The sequence below is a fragment of the Mastomys coucha genome, unplaced genomic scaffold (assembly GCF_008632895.1).
Source record: "Mastomys coucha isolate ucsf_1 unplaced genomic scaffold, UCSF_Mcou_1 pScaffold15, whole genome shotgun sequence".
In the NCBI taxonomy this organism is placed as follows: domain Eukaryota; kingdom Metazoa; phylum Chordata; class Mammalia; order Rodentia; family Muridae; genus Mastomys; species Mastomys coucha.
In genome coordinates, this window is record NW_022196897.1 from 52995439 (window position 1) to 53015296 (window position 19858).

Consider the following 19858-nt stretch of genomic DNA (forward strand, 5'->3'; position numbering starts at 1 on the left):
GACAGGGTTTCTCTGTGTAGTCCTGGCTGTCATGGAACTGACTCTGTAGACAAGGCTGGCTCTACCTGTCTCTGCCTCCTGAATTGCTGGGGTTAAAGGCGTGCACCATCACAGCCCTTGTTTTGCTTTTTTGGAGACAGAATCTGACTACAAAGTCTCAGTAGCCTAAGGCAGGCTGCTCTCAAATCCAGCCACAGCAATCCTCTTGCCTCTGGCTGCTTAGTGCTACAAACCATCACACTGGGCTCTCTTGAATTAAAACATGTAGAAACATACTTCTAGCACTTAAGCTCCTCCACCAACAGACAATGCTGGTTTCTCTGAATACTCAATACTTAGCAAGAATCTGAGCAAACTTCTCGGTTAGAACATTAGATAATACTAGTGAGCAAGGGCTGACTTAGTCTATTCACTTCCAGCCACATACTGAGTGTGTCTGCATAATACCTGTTTCATTTGTGCTGAAGAACAGCAACATGTATGTATGTCTGTCCCAGTAACTTTTATGGCCTCAGTTTGACAAAGCTATTAAAGCTATGCTCATTCACAAAGGAAAAGGTGAATCCACACCTTGGAGGCTGCAGCATATTAACATATTTTCCTCTTCTACAGCAGATAGGCCATGTATTAAATATGTCTATCTATTCCCTGGATCACTGCTGTATAATGTTGTTATCAGAGTACATCTAACTCTTGTTTTTTCTTTCCCCAAACAAATGTAAATTTTTGATTTAGATCAGATATAAAATGAACATTTGATGATGAGATTTGAGAAACTCCCTGGCCACACTTGGCTACACAATGAAGCAACGGTCATTCTGTTTTAGGGTAAACACCTCGATGAGATGAGAGTGGCCTCAGGCAGAAGAAAGATGACTGTTTCCAGACAAAGATCTGTAAAGGATGTGTGACCTATGTGACAGGTATAGAAAGTAAGCATGTGGGTTAATTTCAGGAGGGACGTGTGGGATGCAAAGAACTGCTTACCTGTAACAAGTGATATACAACATTTTCTCTTTCCTATGCTTCAGATAAATATCTGCCATTTTTTCTTTGGCCTCTATAAAATAAGGCTGTTCGGTTGTGACATTTCGAAGCATGCTTAATGCACGCTCCGTATCTCCTTGGGCCAGAGCCAGGTCTGCATTAGCAATTGTGACACGCAATTCTTCACAAGTTCCAGAAAACTCATGGATGGCATCCTGTAAAACCTTTGCTGCCTCATGCTATAATGTGAAAATGAAAGACTATTCAATATAGGCAATGAGTTACCAGGAGAGGAGAATTACCTACTGAAACACAGTGACTAAAAATACACGTCAGTACATTCATGGTATTTAAAAATAAACATACATTTTTATGAAAAGTCTGCAAATTTAAAGACTAAAACCAGGTGAGACTATAATTATGAATTCAATGGCTGTTTTTTTTTAACAACCAGAATAAAAGTGTCCCTGCTATTATTCTGTAACAGAATCATAAATTACATGACTGCATTTTATGTTGGCCAACATAGGCACACTGAGAAAGTCATCCAGGAGCAAATAACATTTAACTTCAGGCACTTGCAGAATACACATTTTAGTGAAAAGTAAGGAAAAATAAGTTGATAAAATTTGACAGTTGGTCAGGGACCTCTCTATATTACATATATATGTGTAGAAAATTATTCAACTAGATATACGTGTCTATATATTCCATGTTACATCAAAGAGTAGGGAATTAGTACAAATGTACACACATAAGCACACACACATAACAATGCTCCAATCTGAGGTAACATACCTGTTCTCCATTTAAGCGGTGAACCTCCACCAACTCCAGAAAGATGGATAACCGATGGCTTGCATCCACCTCAGCTCTGTGCTTTGATTTTGAGGAGGCTCGACTTCTCCTCATTCCTGGTAGGTTCATTGCCATGTGCAGAGTTTTAATTGCTTCTGCCACTTCTCCCATTTTCTTTTGTGACTGTGCTTTGATTAAATGATATAATGGATAGTCTCTCACCTAAGAAACAAATTTGCAACAGTTCTTTGGAGTGCACACAACGGTAATCAGAATTTATGACCAATCAAATAGGATATGAAGTTCTGGAGTATAGCTCACTTGTGAGCCTATCTTCAAAGCATGTTTCTGACCTCTTATTTTTTTTACTTCCTAATCATGATTTTAAATTAAAATTTCATTAGAAGGACTTGCAAATAATAAAAAAACTCACATACTGAAATTAACCAGACTCAACTACTATACATCTCAATGAAGCATACAGTTGGAAACTAACCATATTGACTCTAACATTCAGGGAAACTGTCAATCCAGCCCCTTCTTTCTTCAATGTCAAATAGGGACAACAAGTGTGTTTTTCCTTACAGGCTATGAAAACATCCTAAAATTTGAGTTTTCAGTAAAGGGATAACTTTATGTTAAGCTCCTCTAGTAGTGATATGCCTCTTAGATTTCTAGAAAAAAAAGCTTTCATTTTTACTCTTTTAACTTTCATCACTAAAAATTTCAAAGTGTTTTCATTAAACACTGGCCTTTCCTTTTTATTCCATCCCAAAACACAGAATAAAGAGCCTTCCATCTGTATTTCAGCTGTAAACAGGACATAGAGGACATGGAAAAATCTAGAATGAATAAATGAAGAAAAGCCAGAGGAGATGTCCCTCAGTGCAGCGAAGTGGAAGCCATCAAAAAAAAAGAAAAAGAGGCCCAGTCCTCTGTGTGCTAGAGGCTGTTCACCAGCAGGACTACAGAACACTCACACCTTACTCCTCCCCCAGAGACTGATGCCCAGGATGGGCGGAACAGTACGTGGCCCCCAATCTAGAGGTCTGTACTCAGAAAAAGCCGGGATAAATGTGGACTCTTAGAAATTGAGTTCTTTAGCTCATTTGATGATTTCTCCATGAGACCTGGGGTGAGCCATCAGATTGAGGCTTCCTTCCATAAGACTTAAGGATTGCTAAAACAAGGTCATGTTCATAGAAAGTAACCAAAATTTCCTGGATAGTAACAAGTGTTTTTAGAGCTTTAAACTACATAATGTTTGTTTCCAAAATTACTGTGTATTCTCTGATAGTGAATCTAAAAAGAGACTATGGGAAAATAATTCTAGTAGGTTGTGGGGCTCTTAATAGTATTTCTAATACTTGGGAGGCAGAGGCAGGAGGATTGCTGTAAATTTCTTGACAGGCTGGTCTACAAAATGAAACAAAGGCCTGCCTTTCTCTAAAAAAGAACAGAATGAAGGAAAGAAGGAAAGAAAGAAAGAAGAAAAAAAGAAAGGTCCAAGAAGAAAATGAGGAATACCATTTACTAACCTTATCCCTAAAAATATTTGGTATATTTCACCATGGTCTAAAATTATTGTGTGTGTGTGTATATATATACACATATATATATGTATATAATATATATATATGTAATTACTACATTTAATTCTCATTATAACAATTGCTATTCTACAAGTTATATAGAAAAGAAATAAGTAGATATAAGGAGATATAGAGTCTAGAGATTGATCTCTGAATTTTCATTACTAAACTCATATGAATTTATTTTGTTTTTGAATTGCTGTAAGTGTGTGTGTGTGTGTGTGTGTGTGTTTTCTGACCAGCTTTCCATATTAATCAGGCTGGCCTGGAGCTCCCAGCCTCCGGCCTCCTAAGTACTTAGGATTACAGGTACCCTCTGCCTATGAAATTTGATATTGTGGTGCTTGTGTTAGGGCAAAGCACACAAATTTTCATCCATATCAAATATACCTGAATTTTTCTCCTATTTCTTATTATTTCAAAATTCTATTAAAATATTTTCTGGCAAAGCATTTCAATGTGCATGTAAAACAGTTGAACATGTACACATTCATTAAAAGTTCAAAGTTAGTGGTACGTCTCAGGCTGGAATACTAATCTGGAATACTTACATTAAAATTGTAGCTCAGACAGAGTTCAAGTGACTGAGAGCAGAGCTTGACTTTGTCTTGGGACAGGTACACCTGTGCCATGAGGAGGTGAGCCTCTGCATAGGAGGGGCTGTGCTCCAGGCAGTGTTGCAGATTGTTGTAGGCTGCCTCAATGTCACCTAAGAAGGGAAGCAACACCGTGACACATCAGCACTCCCAGCTGGAGCCCAACAGGCCCCAGAATACGAGCAGTTGCAGGCTGTCACTGTTTAACGTTTCTGTTCATGAACCTTGCCTCCGTTCTGACTTGTGCCAGCTAGCTTTCTTGTAGTTAGGTGAAGAACAGGGCCATATGTTAGTCAGGACGACAGCTGGTCACAGCAAACCAGGGAAAATAGAAAGGATGACAGCAGGGTTTCATTATTACTGGCAGGACTAAAAATCTACCTTTATTTTTTTTTTAAAAAAATGTTTTGTTTATAACTCCATTAAAACAGGTTTCAAGGCTGTGGTTGTTTCAGTGAGAACTGTCTCCTGGAGGCTTGAGCATCTGAACTCTTGGTGGCTAGCTGGGGGCACTGGTTGGGGGGTTTAGAAGTGGTGGCCTTGCTGGAGGAATTACAACCCTGGGGGTGGGTGCTAAGAGGTTTAATGTCATTCCACTTCTAGTTCATTTTCTGTGCTTCATTTCTGCATTTGAAGATGTGAGCTCTTAGCTGGTTGCTCCAGCCACCATGCCTGCGTTTGGTGCCCTGGCCCTGCCATGAGAGAGTCTTATCCAACAAGCAGCCCATGTGTCTTAGTTAGGGTTGTATTGCTGTGAACAGACACAGCTGTGAATGGCCAAGACAACTCTTATAAGGACAACATTTAATTGGGGCTGGCTTACAGGTTCAGAGGTTCAGTCCATTATCATCAACGTGGGAGCATAGACAGTTATAAACCTAGAAAGCTGCAGAGTCATTTATACTAACAAAGAGGGCACATTCTACAACTGGGACACATGATTTTGTGTAAAATAGGAAAAAAGCCAAGGATCCATCCCTGAAGTTCTAAAGCATGAGATATAGATTAAAATGTAGCACCAACTGAAATAGCAAATAATTTGTAACACATCTTCTAAGTATCTATAAATATAAAAAAAATCTGCTTAACCTTACAACATTGGCTAGGGTTAATGTGATAAGAACAGTGAAGTTCCAGAGGGAGAAGACTCTCAGGCTAAAAAGGGGCTCCCCACACATTATCTGTGCTCCAACTTCCTTGGGATGCAGTACACATGAACTTGTATGCTGCCTTCCAAATACAGCTTAAGTAGATATAACAAGGCCCACTTCCGGCCCCACCTTTCTAGAGTAGGGGAAGAAGAGGTCCTAAGTTATTTTCTGTTTAAATATGCTTCATCTTTATCTGCTGTCAATAGAAAAAAACATGGTAAAATTCAGTTTCCTGGCTCACAAGAGCTCAGCCTAACTGAAATCACACAATACCATTCCTCCTACCCCCAGAGGTAGAGAATTAATGGGCAAATTATTGGCAGAGCTAGCACAGTAACTTATTAAACACATTGTTAAGGTCTGGCAACCAACCATCAGCAAGGTCAACAGTAACTCTTGGATCTTTATTACTGTAATGTCTAATACTAGAACTGTAAAAGCCAAGGGGGACGAGAATGCTAAGTACAACACATCTAAGTGTGTCAGTGCTGCCAAACCCAAACGGAATGCTCATACCAATCTGTAGCCCACAACCCACAGTACATTGTGAAAAGTAAAATTTAACAAAATAAAAGAGGTAAGTGGTTAAGTAAGGCTTCATGTGGAGTGGTTTAGCTATTCCCAGATGGTATCGCAATAGAGTTTAGATTACTAAGTCTCTGCTTGATGTCTTTACGATATGCCTTTGGTTCACTAGAGCATTTACAACCTACAATGTAATGTTTCTGTTCATTCTCAAGTATACTTTTAATGTTTGGACAGTTTCTCTTACTTGTTATTAGGTTTTCAAGTGAAAATTGTTTAAGATGAAGAAAGGTTAATAACCATTTTTCGGGTTGCATATATGAACATGGGGTATGAAACAAATCAAAAAATAGTAGGTTTTGAAATTTGGTTTCAATTTCAGATTAAACATACACATTCACAGACAAAATGTCTTGTATGTGACTGTTCTCTCTGGAGAGGGGTACAGAACCTGTTTACACCTGTCATTACCAACACCACAATCAAGCTCCTATGTTATTTTATGTGCTAAGGCATATATCACCTGACAAATACTTCACTTTGGCCATTAGGAAGACAGCTTGTGGAAGACCTGGCACACTCCTTATAATCGTCTCCAGGACTGAAGAACAACGTCTGAGAACTGGAGAAAGAGGCTGTCCAGGACCTGCAGGCTGAACAAAGCAAATCAGACCATTTTCTAAGTCTAAAACTGTAATGTAGCTAAGATTCAACACACATTAACTTTAGTGTGGCTGATAAGATAACCTAGTGTTTCTTATTAAATTTCTCTTAAGTTTTTTTCATTCTACCTTTGCTATAGAATTCTACAAATATTAAATTATTTCTTAGTTAATCTATGAATAGACTTATGAATTATTATTGAGTTCTGTATACTTAATTATGGGATTGTTATATAATTAATGTTTTGATAACATATGAAATTAGTTATCAGTTCAAAATTTATCAGAGAAACACCTGCTGAAAGAAAAAGACAACTGAGAGATATGTCTTGCTTAGATCCCCTGCATTGCTTCATTGATGCCATTCTTTCGACCTGATATATGATCTTTCTCATCACCTTCAACTGATGTTCTGTCATCTTCATCCTTCAAGTCAGTGACTGAGCTCTCTTACAGAAGATTACTCGGATTATGGACCACAGAGTTTACAATCAAGTCTCACATCTCCTGTCCTATGCTGAGGCACAGAACATGTTCCCAAAAAGATACTCAAAATATGACTACTGTGTAAAGTATCCCAACTTCTTCAAATCTCCACAGCACATATTCCATACCAGTTTCCCACCTAGTGACTTCTTTAATGGGTCTTTATGCATCTTCAAGATCTGTTGGGGACCAAATCACACTTGGTTGAACCTGCCCCAGCTGGCCCTGCATTGCTGAGATAAACATCCTACCCCAACTAATTGAGAACCCTGAGATTAACATCCTGCCTGACAATCACAAGGATCCGGCTTGGCCCTGAGAAAAGAACATTCACGGAAATCCACCCCGTCCCCACCTGCTACCCCGGAGCTCAACCCCAGAAGATTTTGTAACCGTCTATCTCCCTCCTTCCTCTCCCCCTCCCCTCCAAGATTTTTGCTTTAAATATGATCTGCTCAACAAAGTAAATGACTCTTGACAAGCAATGCTTCCTTGAGTCCTGTCTTCTCTCTCGCCCGTTCTTATTCCAGGTTGTGGTCCTCCTCGCTCCCCCAAATAACTTGGCCTGCAGGTCAGGTTAAAGATCCAAGTTTTATACTTGTTTGAGTGGAAACTAGGGAAATTCCTTAAAACTGTTGTGATAGCTAATATTGACTGATCACTTGTCAGGATCTACAATAACCTAGGAGAGACGATGCTCTGGCACTCTGGTGAGGGAGTTTCTCGACTGGGTTAATTGATGTGGGAAGACCGACTCTAATTGTGGGTAAGTTCATTCTATGAACTGCGGTCCTGGGCTGAATACAGAGGAAAAGGAGCTGAGTGCCAACATTCATCTTTTCTGCTTCCTAATTTTCTGCCGCCTCAGCTCCATCATGTCAGACTGTGTCCACAAACTGTGAGCCAAAATAAACAAACCCACCCTTCCTCCCTTCCTTCACTTTTGTTGGGTATTTTGTTACAGCAGCAACATGAGTCATTAATACAAATATTTCTCACCAGAAAAATAAAGTAAAAATGATGCTTAAGTGTCTAATAGTGACCCTGCCACTTGTTAAGAAATATTGAGAACAATTCTCACTTTTTTCTTCTATCTTATGTCATTTGTTATATTCTGAGACTTGGACTCACTCTGCAGCCCTGCTGGCCTCAAACTCATAATCCTCTTGTTTCAGCTACTTAAGAACTAGAATGAAGGTCCAGGCAGCATCACCCAGCCACCGTATTATCAGTGTTTCCTTGTATACGCAAACACTAAAATAGAAGTCTAGAGACAATCTTTGAGATTATGCTTGTTAGATTAAAAAATTAAAAACAAAAACAAAAACAAAACAATCAACTATATGTGAAAGGCATCAATGAACAAAGAATAGAGCAGAGGCTAGTGCTGCCTTTCTCGAATGTTCCTATGAGAACGGCATTATGAAACTGACCAAGTTATAACATGAGAATAAAAATTGCATTATGGGAAAACAGGATATGTAGTTAGAGACCTAGCTACCAAGTAATGTATTGTTTTGTGAACTCCCTGTACTTTGGTTCATTCTTAGCACAGTTAACAGAAATCCTTTGGGATATGCAAGGTCTAAAACCTTATCTGTCCTTGTGCCCGACTCACAGTCCACTCCACTCATCCTCTGTGCTCCTGTGAGCATGGGCATCAACAGTTCCCTTAGCCTCCAAGCAGCAGCTTCCACAGGTCCCTTCAATTCTTCATCTCATGGAGGGCAGACTCTGACACTGTCACATACATTTTCACTTCCTCTACCCTGCTCTATTATTTCCTACAGCATACACCACTATTCATTCCAGCCTTCTTACGGTATCTGCTCCATCCTTTTAGACTATACCTCTTGGAGCAAATGTTGCAACTTGTTGTCCCCCAAGCATATTCTGCCAGCTCCATGTAGTGTGCTGGATGCCCTATAAAACATCTGCACAAGGAAGCCTAGATGCTGAATGAATATTGAAATATGTATTCAAACTACCAAGCAACTTTCATGGACTTGGGAGACTAAGCTCAATTAGTGTGAAGTAATTATCAAGTATGGTTCTGGGAGAGAATAGTTTTTAAAAGTTATAAAGGTTATAAAGGCCTGGGAATATTACCCCATACAGAGCTCCCTCAGGGAAGGTCATTTTTCTTATTTTCATTGTTAATATAGCATTTAATGCTGTAAATCAGGGGTGGGGGAGGTTGCCGATAGTTTTGGTCTTAGCAATGAGTACTGAATAGCCTTACCTGAAAAACCTGTGTAGAAATATGAGCCTAGTACAGGGAAGTTAGGTTATGTGTGCTTACTGCCAGTACCGAAGGGATGCTGCCAAGTGAATTCAGGGCACTTTGCAAAGGATTCCCAGGTAGTGCCACACAGGTGTCTAGTGCTACTACTCAAAAATGCTTGCAAAAGACCATTATTATCTCCAAGCTTGATCAAACAGATGGCAGCTGACAACAAGGTTCCAAATAAAATAGAGATCAAGAGCTAAAAAGGAATAAGATAACTGAAGAGTATAAAATAAACAAGAGAAGACAAATGGCAAGAAATAAATGTGGAAATTATTCCACAAATAATCTTGACCTCAAAGGCATGAGTGGAAAATCATAGTATTTGTTAACTCATAACGCAGTAGCCATATATATGTATTTTTTTTAAAAGGTAATGGCTGGAGAGATGGCTCAAGGGTTAAGAGCACTGATTGGTCTTCCACAGGTCCTGAGTTCAATTCCCAGCAACCACATGTTGGCTTACAACCATCTGTAATGGGATCCAATGCCCTCTTCTGGTATGTCTGATTATAGCTACAGTGTATACCCATATAAATAAAATAAATAAATATTTTTTTTTAAAAAAGTAATGGATTTCAGTGCATGCATACAGAAAAAAGCACAGGGAACTTCTCACACCAGAAGTATGTAATCCAAATCTAAACATCTTCTTTATGAAGGAGAAGTGATTCTTCTTTGGACTAAGTAACTAGATGCTCTCTGTGTCATTCCAAGGAAGAGGAGGAAGAGTCAGCCATCCACTTTTAACGCAAAGGAATGTTTGAGTTCATGTGGGAAATGATTTCATTTGTTTTACAAAAGAGCTCCAGTTTTGAGTTTGCCCAAGGTGAAATGACACTTGATGATGTCATTCAGATGTTATCAATCAGATTCATATATGTAGCAAGCACGAGAATTAACTACGTTGAATATTTCTAAACTAAGTTTTAGGATTTAAAAAAAAAATGAAAATAATTTTTACTAATCAATACTATGATTATTTGGTAGTGATCCTTTCTATAAAGACTGCTTTAAAATAGTTCCAATGAACAGAATTATGAATGTTAATTACAGATGCAGATACACTTGCACATACTCAAGAGAACTTCTTAGCCCCGTCTATGGGACACATGGAGCAGCCTTGGGAATAAGAGGGAGAATTCCCTACCTGAATTGGACAGAGATTCAGATACTCGGTAACAACTTCTATTAAGAAGTCAGGGTTGAGCTTCTCAAAATACTGTATGCCGAGAGGGAGGTCTTCCAAGTGTGAAAAATGAGTGTTCACAACATCATTCAACAAATTTATAACTTCTTCCTGTCGATTATTTTTTTTTGTAGCAAGAACCGCGTGCAAATACATTAATTCCTGAAAAGTAAGTAGAATTCATAAGTTATTTCATTTGGCTTTAAGGTCATTTATTTGTTTACATTTCAAATGTATATCAAAGTATTATTTATAAGAAAGTATTCAAGTGTTTGATATAAAAACATTCAAACCTAAGTGTTAGCTGAATGGAATTTTAGGATCATGGAGAAAAGCATTCAAAGTTAAGTTGCACAGAAGTTAACACATGAAATTGTACATTAGAGTTGGTGCTCATGCACCATGCAGAGCTAAGGATGAATGAACAGTCACTTAAAGTCTCATGGTTTATAAACAGCAGGTGTGATCTGCCATCTGGTAAAACACCTTACCGCAGATTTTCCCATTGACTGCTGGAATTCACTGAAGAACTCTAGCTGCTGGTCTGCATCTTGCAATTGCCCCTCTATTAACTGACATCGGATAAGTCCTGAAATCAAACAGAAACAATCAGGCCCTATTCCAACCAACTAAACTAAGTTGATGGTTGGAAAAAAAACTGAAATAAAACACAGCAGGTGGAGGGGGAGGGAAGAAAATAGGTAGCCAGGACCATGTAACATCTTTTACTGCACAACCCATAATTTAATAGAAGCAACCAGATAAAATCCATTCTTCCAATATAGTATTTGATATAAATTGATATTTTAAAAGATAAATGACTTTGCCATTTACACATAGTAGAAAGAGTTTAATTTTAAAAAATTAGGTCTATATTCTCTGCTTCGCTGGGCAGGTCCTTGAGGTGAGCTCCTGTAGAGGAAGTGGCAGCGTACCAGTGACGGCGGAGATGTTGCTCTCGTTCAGCGTCATGGCGGTCCTGTACCACTTCCAGGCCTCCTTAACCTTGCCTTGGAGAATCATTTGGTAGCCGAGCTCTGTAGCAATTTCTGCTTGCTGGGGGGTTAAACTAAATGCTTTTTCTAGGAAACTTTGAACTTTTTGGAGAATGAGTTGATTACGTCCACACTGTGGAAAAGAAAACAAAACCAATTTAGACAAGAAGTCCAGTCTCAGAATATCAGACCAATTTTCCTCTACTCTTACATATGTAGCTTGAAATGCACAGGATGGAGCAAAGGGGAACAAAGCCTATTTAAGAGGGAGAGGCTTTCTATCATCTGGATACTACATCAAGAAAGAACGTATGACCTACCCTCCACAAGTTGTATATTTTAGTAAGTACTGTTTTATGTCACTGCCATTTTGACACACAGTACTGTTGTACAAAAACAACATGATTTTTTTCAAATTAAATAGGAAAATCCTTATTTTAAGCTTTCTAAATAAGTGTACATAATTAAGTAAAAGTCCCCTTTCCCATTAAAGACAACCTGTACCAATAAGGAAAATATTTTAAAAATATGTGTCATACATTTTTTTGAAAAAAAAAAAAACATTTCACCTAAAAATTTGTTGATGCCAATGCTGTTAAATAACTATTGAACATACTAACTTTTAAGAGCAATGTATCCTTTTGAATATTTTGATAAACAAATAATTCTATAATCATTCTAAAAAAATAATGAACTTGTGTCTGGTAGTAATGCAAATAAAGAGAAAAATCTTAACTCATACTTTTATATTTTTTTCTTTCTCTTAAATTTCATACATCTTACATATTTTAAAATAAGATAATTGTTACATTTTAGCAATTCATATTCTTAATAGTTTTCCTTCAAGTTAGATAATTGGCTTTGCTATTCTATTGTATTTTTTCTTCCATCCCTGTCATCTTGCCTATACAGAATTCTCAGAACAAAAGCATGCCTTTATTATAACAACAACAGCAACAAATCCAAGACACTTTTCCTCCACTGAAACACTTTATTATCCATTTCAACAAATTTTCCCAAAGGTTTTATAATAGAAGCACAGAACACCACTAAGTCTAAGCACTGGACTCTGGCCTCCACTGTCTGGAAGGCACTCTCTAGTTCTAAGAGCCCCTTCCTCATGATCCCTGGAAGCTGGAAAGGGGACGCTAGAATCTCCTCAGTGTCCTTTTGTGGGAACTGATAGGATGCTTAGCACATATCTGTTTCACTGCAAGCCATATGTTCTTTAGCACTCTAACCACTGACTAACTGCGAACTCTTATTTGTAGATTAACTGATTTGTTTTATGTATATAAGTGCTCTATCTGCATGTGTACCTGCATGCCACATCATCAGATCACACTATAGATAGTTATAAGCCACCATGTGGTTGCTGGGAATTGAACTCAGGACCTCTGAAAGAGCAGACCTTAACCGCTGAGCCATCTCTCTAGCCCCAACTGCTAACTCTTAATGACAGAGTCTAGCTTGTAGGCAATCTTACGGTTCTGCTGAAGGCTATTGTAATCTTATAAAAAAGTTGAGCATTCTGTGGTTCCATGATATCCAATGCATTTCCTAAATTTTCCAGCTTGGTAGCAGCCTAAAACAAAGTAAACAGTAAAAAAGAAGTTAATACATGAATATATATACTCTAATATACTATGACTGATATGTTTTTAAAGATTTACTTATTTTTATTTTATGTGCATATGCGAGTGCCTGAATGTACATATACATACCATGTATGTGCCCGATGCCTGTGGAGGCCAGAAGAGGATGCTGGATCCCCTGGAACTGGAGTTACCGATGGTTGTGAGCTACCATGCGGATGCTGGAAAGTAATCCAGTCTTCAAGAGCAACAAATACTCATCACCACTGAGCCATCTCTCCAGCCCCCATTACTCACATTTTAAGAGACTTTGTTTTTACAAATATCTTCCATCGAGTATGTGTGTGTGCTGTGCTGTGGTGAAGTATGTGCATGAGCAAATGTTTGTGTGCACATGGTTTTTGTGGGTCCATGTCCATGTATAGAAGTCAAAGGTTACTTTTGAGACAGGATCTCTCACCAAATCTGGAGTTTGCTAATTCGGCAAGACTAGCTGGTAAGTGAGCTCTAGGTATCCTCCTGTGTCTCCCTCCCCAGTGCTAGAAATATAAGCGTGTGCCACCATGCCTAACATTTTATAGGTGCCAGAGATGCAAATTCAAATCTTCAGGATTGTACAGAATCTACACACTGATTATTTTCCTAGATTCCTCCAAATGGGACCTAAAGCTTCTTTGCTTTTTTATCTATTTTTAAATGATCCAGTAATTACAACATAATTATTTCTTGCTAATATTCATTACTGAATAGAAGCTTTTGGATGGGTAAAGATAGTCATAAATATTCAACAAATGAACATATTGAACTCTCTTTAATAATGAAATCATGCTACACAGGCTGTTTGAGTGGTAATCTATTTACAAAAAGGGTTACATGCGCCTTTGGACTTCATAGATAGTCCAGCTTTGAAACGGTTTCTACAATAGAAAAATCTTGAAAGTAATTAGTAAAATAATTTTTGTTGTTGTTTCTGGTTTGCTTCTTTGGGGGGGCTGAGAATCAGGCTTGCACAAACTGGGCAAACCTTTCCCTCACTGAGCTGTAGTTCCAGTCTCAAGTAATAAACAAACAGTTCATAGACGATTTGATCCACTAAGATTCTTCTAGTGCCTACTAAAGTATTTGCTAGGTACTATTACATCAGCCAAGTTAAACATGCAGAGCTCTTGTACAATACCACTGGCTACAGATTAGATTTTGCACTCCTTTGCCAATGTTCAGTGGGTGTGTGCAGTAGCACTGAAACAGGGGTAAATTGTTATAAGGACTTCATTCTAAGCTCACTTAACTCACCCAAACTCAACTAAGCTGCAAACACACTGTGAATCTTACTTTGCATATGTACATTAGTATCCAGATCACGGACAATGCTATGTACCAGCCCCTTATATAAAAAAATATACTCTTATTAATAATCTAAAAACATTTGATAGACATTTCCCTACATACTTTTGCTTTACTAGATGGTACAAGAAGCTAAAGCCTTTGTAATGTTTTATTTCTGGCAACCAATTAAAAGCTATAATAGACACCCTGAGATAGAACTTCAAGCTCTGAATTGATATACCCACATGCATTTATAATGGTGTGTGATGAAATTCATTTTGACATAGGTGACTTATGTCACACAAGACAATTTACCTTCTCTATGTCTCCTTCCCTACACAGGTAATATAAAGCCAGCATCCTTAGTGCCTCCACATTGTGACTGTCTTGAAGCAGCAGCCTGCAGGAGAACAAGACAGTTAAGGATGAAATAACCTGGTGTTGTTATTGGTGTTTCAGGGCTTAAAGGTTTGGCAGCTTGACTCTTTTACTACTCCAGTAAGTAGTTTCACAACAATGATTAGTTAAAAAATTATCTACAATTTAATTTTTAATGTTTTAAGTTACAAATAGAGGTTGTGCCTGCTTCATTTAACACTGTAGAAATGCTTAGTTAACTATACCCAACTGTGTATTAAAAGTTGAGTCCAGGAGCTGGAGACATGGCTCAGTGGTTAAGAGCACCTGCTGCTCCTGCAGAGGATCTGGGGTTCAGGTCCAAGTTCCCCGCAGTCCCAGGGCCCCTGACACTTTCAGCTGGTCTCTAAAGGAATCACATGTATTCGGTGCACTTACATACAAGCAGGCAAAACATTCACATACATTAAAAAAAAAAAAGTAAATAAGCGAAAATTTAAGAAGTTGAATTTACCTCAACGTTTTCATCAAAGAAATTCTAATGCCAATGTGAGTGAAATATTTTCATATGCATTAATTAATTCAGAAATTTCAAATAGACTCCTATGTGATAAAATACAAATTGGAAAATCTGAAAACATTTACTAATCACCAGGAAAAAGAGGCATAGGTCAAGCAAGATATAGTCTATGCTGTTAGAATTCTTACGAAACTTTATTAAGTGGCAAAATAAAAGTAACTGTTCAAAGGGGGTCATGTACAAGGCATCCTCTCATGGTACATGAAACAATGAACTTTGGATCCACTTTCTCTCCCCTTCTGAATATGGCTCTGCCATGTAACTATGCAGTTCTTCTCTGAAGAAACCGAAGTGTGCTCTCCGCACTGTGACTACAGACCGGGCTATTTTCCTTGCTTCGGCTAAGGGGATGATGGCAGTGATACTTTCTTAACTGCCACCAATGAATGAGGCAATTCAAGCCAGATTAGAGTATATATAGGCAGGGCTACTGGGAAGCTCCTCTCTGGCAGTGTTACAAGCTCCAATGACCTAGGCCAGAGAAGTCACCATGGGGGGAAAGAAGATGGGGAGAGGGAAGAGAAGGACAGAAAAAGCTGTGCAGAGAGAAAAGGGAAGGAGAATAAGAGGGAGGGGGAAGGGGAGAAGGAGGAAGAGGAAGAGGAAGAAGAGGAAGAAGAAGAGGAGGAGGAGAAGGAGGAGAAAGAGGAGGAGCAGGAAGAGGAGGAGGAGAAGGAGGAGGAGGAGGAAGAAGAGGAGGAGGAGGAGGAGGAGGAGGAGGAGGAGGAACAGCAACATAAACTGTCTGGATTAAATATAGAAGAGCCTGTGGGGGAAGGGCAGCCCAGCCACTGGGCTGGAAAGTTCAGGGTTGGGGGCAGAGTATGCCAGGTAGAGAGTGAGGGATGCTGGGAGAAACTCTGGTCCCAGGGTCCTCATCCAAACAGGCAGGGCAGACAAAGACTCAGCCTACACAGCACAGGCAGTCTGTGTTTCTGGCTCAACTCTTATGTCTTTGCTAGTCCCAAGAGGAACATTTCATCTGTGCATATTTTACTGCTGGTTACTGGGGTCTAAAACTTGAAGCAGAGAAAATCAAATCCTGCCTGAGATCAGCCAGTTTAGATTACTGATATGCAAATGAGAAGCCACTGCAGACTGTTTTATTCTTTGAGATGTGAAGTTGTTCATTTCACTCCAAGTGCTGTCTGATAAGATATTGCTCAGTTTGAGTTAACAAAAGTTCCCCAAAGTAATCTATAGGTAGTATTGGATAAAACATCTAACAGGTTTATACCTTAAGTTTGTTCAGCTGCCAAGGGGGAACATTAATAATGTCTTCCTCTTGGGTATAAGCCACCTTCCCATCAGCCAGGCCCTCTGAGCGCTTTGCAACAGGCCATCTATAACTTACTGTCATTCCAGAAGTTCAGACCAAACAGCCCGGGGTCATCTTCCTGCAGACTCTGCCTTCCTAGCTAAAACATACCCAAAGCCCAGTCACTTCTCAGGTTACCTTAATGGTGACTTAAGGGTGACCATCCTGGCTCCCTCACCAGCATTCCTCTTTCACATTATGGCAGTGGCATGGAAAATGGTCCCCCGATTTTGCCCTCACTTCCTTCTCCATAGAGTTCTCAAAATAGCAATGACTCTATTAAATGTAATTCAGACCTCAATACTCCTTTATGGACAACACTCACAACTTTGTGTCAGAGGAAATGTCAAACCCTCCACTGGTCCACGAGATCATTCATGGCTCAGCACCTGCCCCCTTCCCATTGCCTTCTCAAAGGCTCTACCTTTCCCTTAATTCATTTATTTCTCAAACAGGTGAAAGTTTCTACAGCTTCAGGCTCTCTGCACAGGCTCCTACTTGTGTAAGACCTTCTCTTGGGTATCTGCATGGCTTGCATCCATGCTATCTCCAAGTTTTTCCTCAAATGTCATTCTTCAACGAGGCCTTCCATGTGCACCTTGTAACTTCCCACCTCCAACACACTACTTCACTTTTCTTCCTCCTTACTACCTATGTTTAACACACTGCATAACCTAATTGTGCTGTTTAGCATACGGTTCCTCTCTTTTCAATATTAACTTGCTAATGTCGGAGACACTTATGATGTGTTGCTATGTGTCTGTTAGCCATGCACATGTGCACATTCGTGTGGATGCCCAAAGTTGGCATCCTGTGTCTTACAATCACTCTTTACCTTATGCACTGAGGCAGTATCTTTTGCTTTGGGAACTCCCTATCTATGTTCCCACAAATAAGGATTATAACTGAAGCTGCTTTAATGAGAAGTTCAGAATCATCAGGCTGGACAGCAAGCACTTTAACCACTACGTCACCTCTCCAGCCCCAATTCTGTTTTAAAAAGCAACACGATTTTAAGTACTTTTTCAGTTCTACGCTGCTTGGAATAGCATCACTCTTATTACTTGAAAAATTAAATTTTATGCTGTGCAAATCTTGTAATAGACTGAACAAAATCCGATTTTCTTTTTTCTCATGTATAACTAGATCCAAAGAGGATGTGATATCATAACCTTTGCGCTGTCTCCACCGTCTGATCCCAATCCTGCAAAGCCAGTTGTAATTTCATTTTCTTCTCAAAGGCAGGAAGGAAGCTTGGAAAGTTTACAATTATCTGGCTCACGGTCTCCAGAGCTCCGGAGTAATTCTGTCGCACCTCCAGGCACAGAACCTAATGGGAGGACAAAAATGATGTCAAAACCATGGCCTTGAACATCAGGGCCTCTCAGGTCAGCCTGGGCTACAGAGTAGGTTCCAGATCAGCCTGGGTTATGGCAGAATACTGGTGCTTAGCAGTTTATGATATTTTTTTCAACAAGGAGCACAGCATTTTACGTACAAAAAAGTTAAGTTTTTATCAAAATCATACCTTAAAATCACAGAAAAATTAGTATATGTTACATCAGCAATTTTACTCTAAAAGAGACTTCGAGTGTATTAATACAGAAGTATTAGGAAGCTGAGACAGGAAGATGGCCACCATTAAAGTCAGCCTGTCTCCCGCCTTCTACATGGCTAACCTGGGATCATTAAAGTCAGCCTGTCTCCCGCCTTCTACATGGCTAACCTGGGATGTAGTTCACAATAAGACCCTGTCTCAAAAAGCAAACAAGTGAAAGAAAAAAAAGTTGTTTGTTTGTTGTTTTTTTTTTTTAGAAATACAGAGAATACTGCTACTTAGAATGGAAAAATTACCTTTAAAGAATAAAATATCTCTAGGAGATTTGTATTGATTTAAGTTTTATTGCATTATGATGAGAAAAGATACATGATTTCAATTTATCTGAATTTGTTAACATTTAAAAACATATTTTAAGTGAATAAAATTAAATCACACTCTTATTTCCCTTTTGTACCCCACCTCCTCCCAGAGATCCCCCTTCAATACCTACAATACCTTTTTTGTCATATTCTTTAAAATTTATAAAATATTATAACAATAAAAATGAGTATTATAAAAGATGTTTGCTATAAAAGAACAATCAATTTAACAGTCTTATTAGATGTTTGTCTATAGCAATACTGAAAATACATAAGTTTTTCTCAATATAAATTTTAAATAACTCCAAACATATTAACTGTATATTTTAAAATAATACATCACTATTAGTATTTTTTAATTAAGATAGTCTTTTTGTTTGTTTGTTTGTTTGTTTTGTATTTAGTAGAGCTTAAACTCTTGGCTCTTACTGTGGTACAAGCCCAAAATAAGAACAATTTTTAGAGATTGGAGTCCATTGTAATAAGGTTGTACTTCCAATGACCCTCACATCACCAAAGGATTTTACCTTCATCGTAGCTAAACTGAGAGTTGACAGTTCTGCTGCACCAAGTAATGAATTGTAGGCACGATTTTTGGATACAGATTTCCTGCTATGCTCAAAGTTATTTGACTGGAGTGATTGTATTCATTCTCAGCCCACAGAGAACAGGTTACATTCATTTATAAAATTGTATGTGTATTAAGATGGTCTAGGCATAAAGTCATTCACCAACTGTTTCAATGAACAATGGTTCTTGCTTGGAGGGTGGCACAGACATTAGATGAGGGTAAGAATCTGGCTGTGATAATTTGGAAAAGCATTCATCTCAGAGAAAGAGTAACTTATAAAGTCCTCTTCCTCGAACTTGATACAATAGTTATAAACATCAAGCAAAACATTCAGTCTCACTCTTTGTTGTTCTCTTACAAGCTACCTCCCAAGTTAATTGTCTGTTTATTTTGGCTGTATGAATACTTTTGAAATATGTAAGCTGTTCTGAAAACCATAGTATAGTGTAAAACATGAAACAAACAATACTACTAATAGAGAACCTGAGATAGGAGAAGCAAGATTTCAAGACTATTATGTTGTACACAGCAAGACACAGTCACATACAAACAAGCAGAGCATGTATATGGATTATACAATATTAGATTTATTTCTCCAATTACCAAATTAGAGAGATCATTGGATGACAGTCAACAAATTTCTAATTCCTTATATTTTTGGATTTCAATCGATTAGGATATGTTGGTAAGATTAATTTTCAAATTAAGATATTAAGATAAAGCAATTGTTACTTCCTGTTGTTTTTGTTGTAAGAGGTGGAATTAGTCTTGTGTGGGTTTGTTGAAAGATTATTTTCTTCCTTCTTCTAGGGTGTAATTTTGCTCCTTATGTTGGTGTTTTCCATCGATTATCCGTTGTAGGGCTGGATTTGTGGAAAGATACTGTGTAAATTTGGTTTTGTCATGGAATATCTTGTTTTTTC

At 38.4% G+C, this 19858-nt stretch overlaps 1 protein-coding gene across 3 annotated transcripts in view; it reads right to left on the minus strand.

Moving 5' to 3' along the window:
* Ttc21b (tetratricopeptide repeat domain 21B) overlaps window positions 1-19858 on the minus strand; it is a 74781-nt gene that overhangs the window by 39387 nt on the left and 15536 nt on the right. For all 3 annotated transcript variants that reach the window (XM_031370482.1, XM_031370483.1, XM_031370484.1), the window contains 10 exons: window positions 17617-17774; window positions 14505-14589; window positions 12755-12853; window positions 11209-11401; window positions 10765-10862; window positions 10235-10435; window positions 6173-6302; window positions 3929-4086; window positions 1786-2007; window positions 988-1226 (listed from right to left, as the gene is read on the minus strand). In XM_031370482.1, the coding sequence (XP_031226342.1) occupies window positions 988-1226; window positions 1786-2007; window positions 3929-4086; window positions 6173-6302; window positions 10235-10435; window positions 10765-10862; window positions 11209-11401; window positions 12755-12853; window positions 14505-14589; window positions 17617-17774 (1583 nt within the window). The remainder of the gene's footprint in view (window positions 1-987; window positions 1227-1785; window positions 2008-3928; window positions 4087-6172; window positions 6303-10234; window positions 10436-10764; window positions 10863-11208; window positions 11402-12754; window positions 12854-14504; window positions 14590-17616; window positions 17775-19858) is intronic.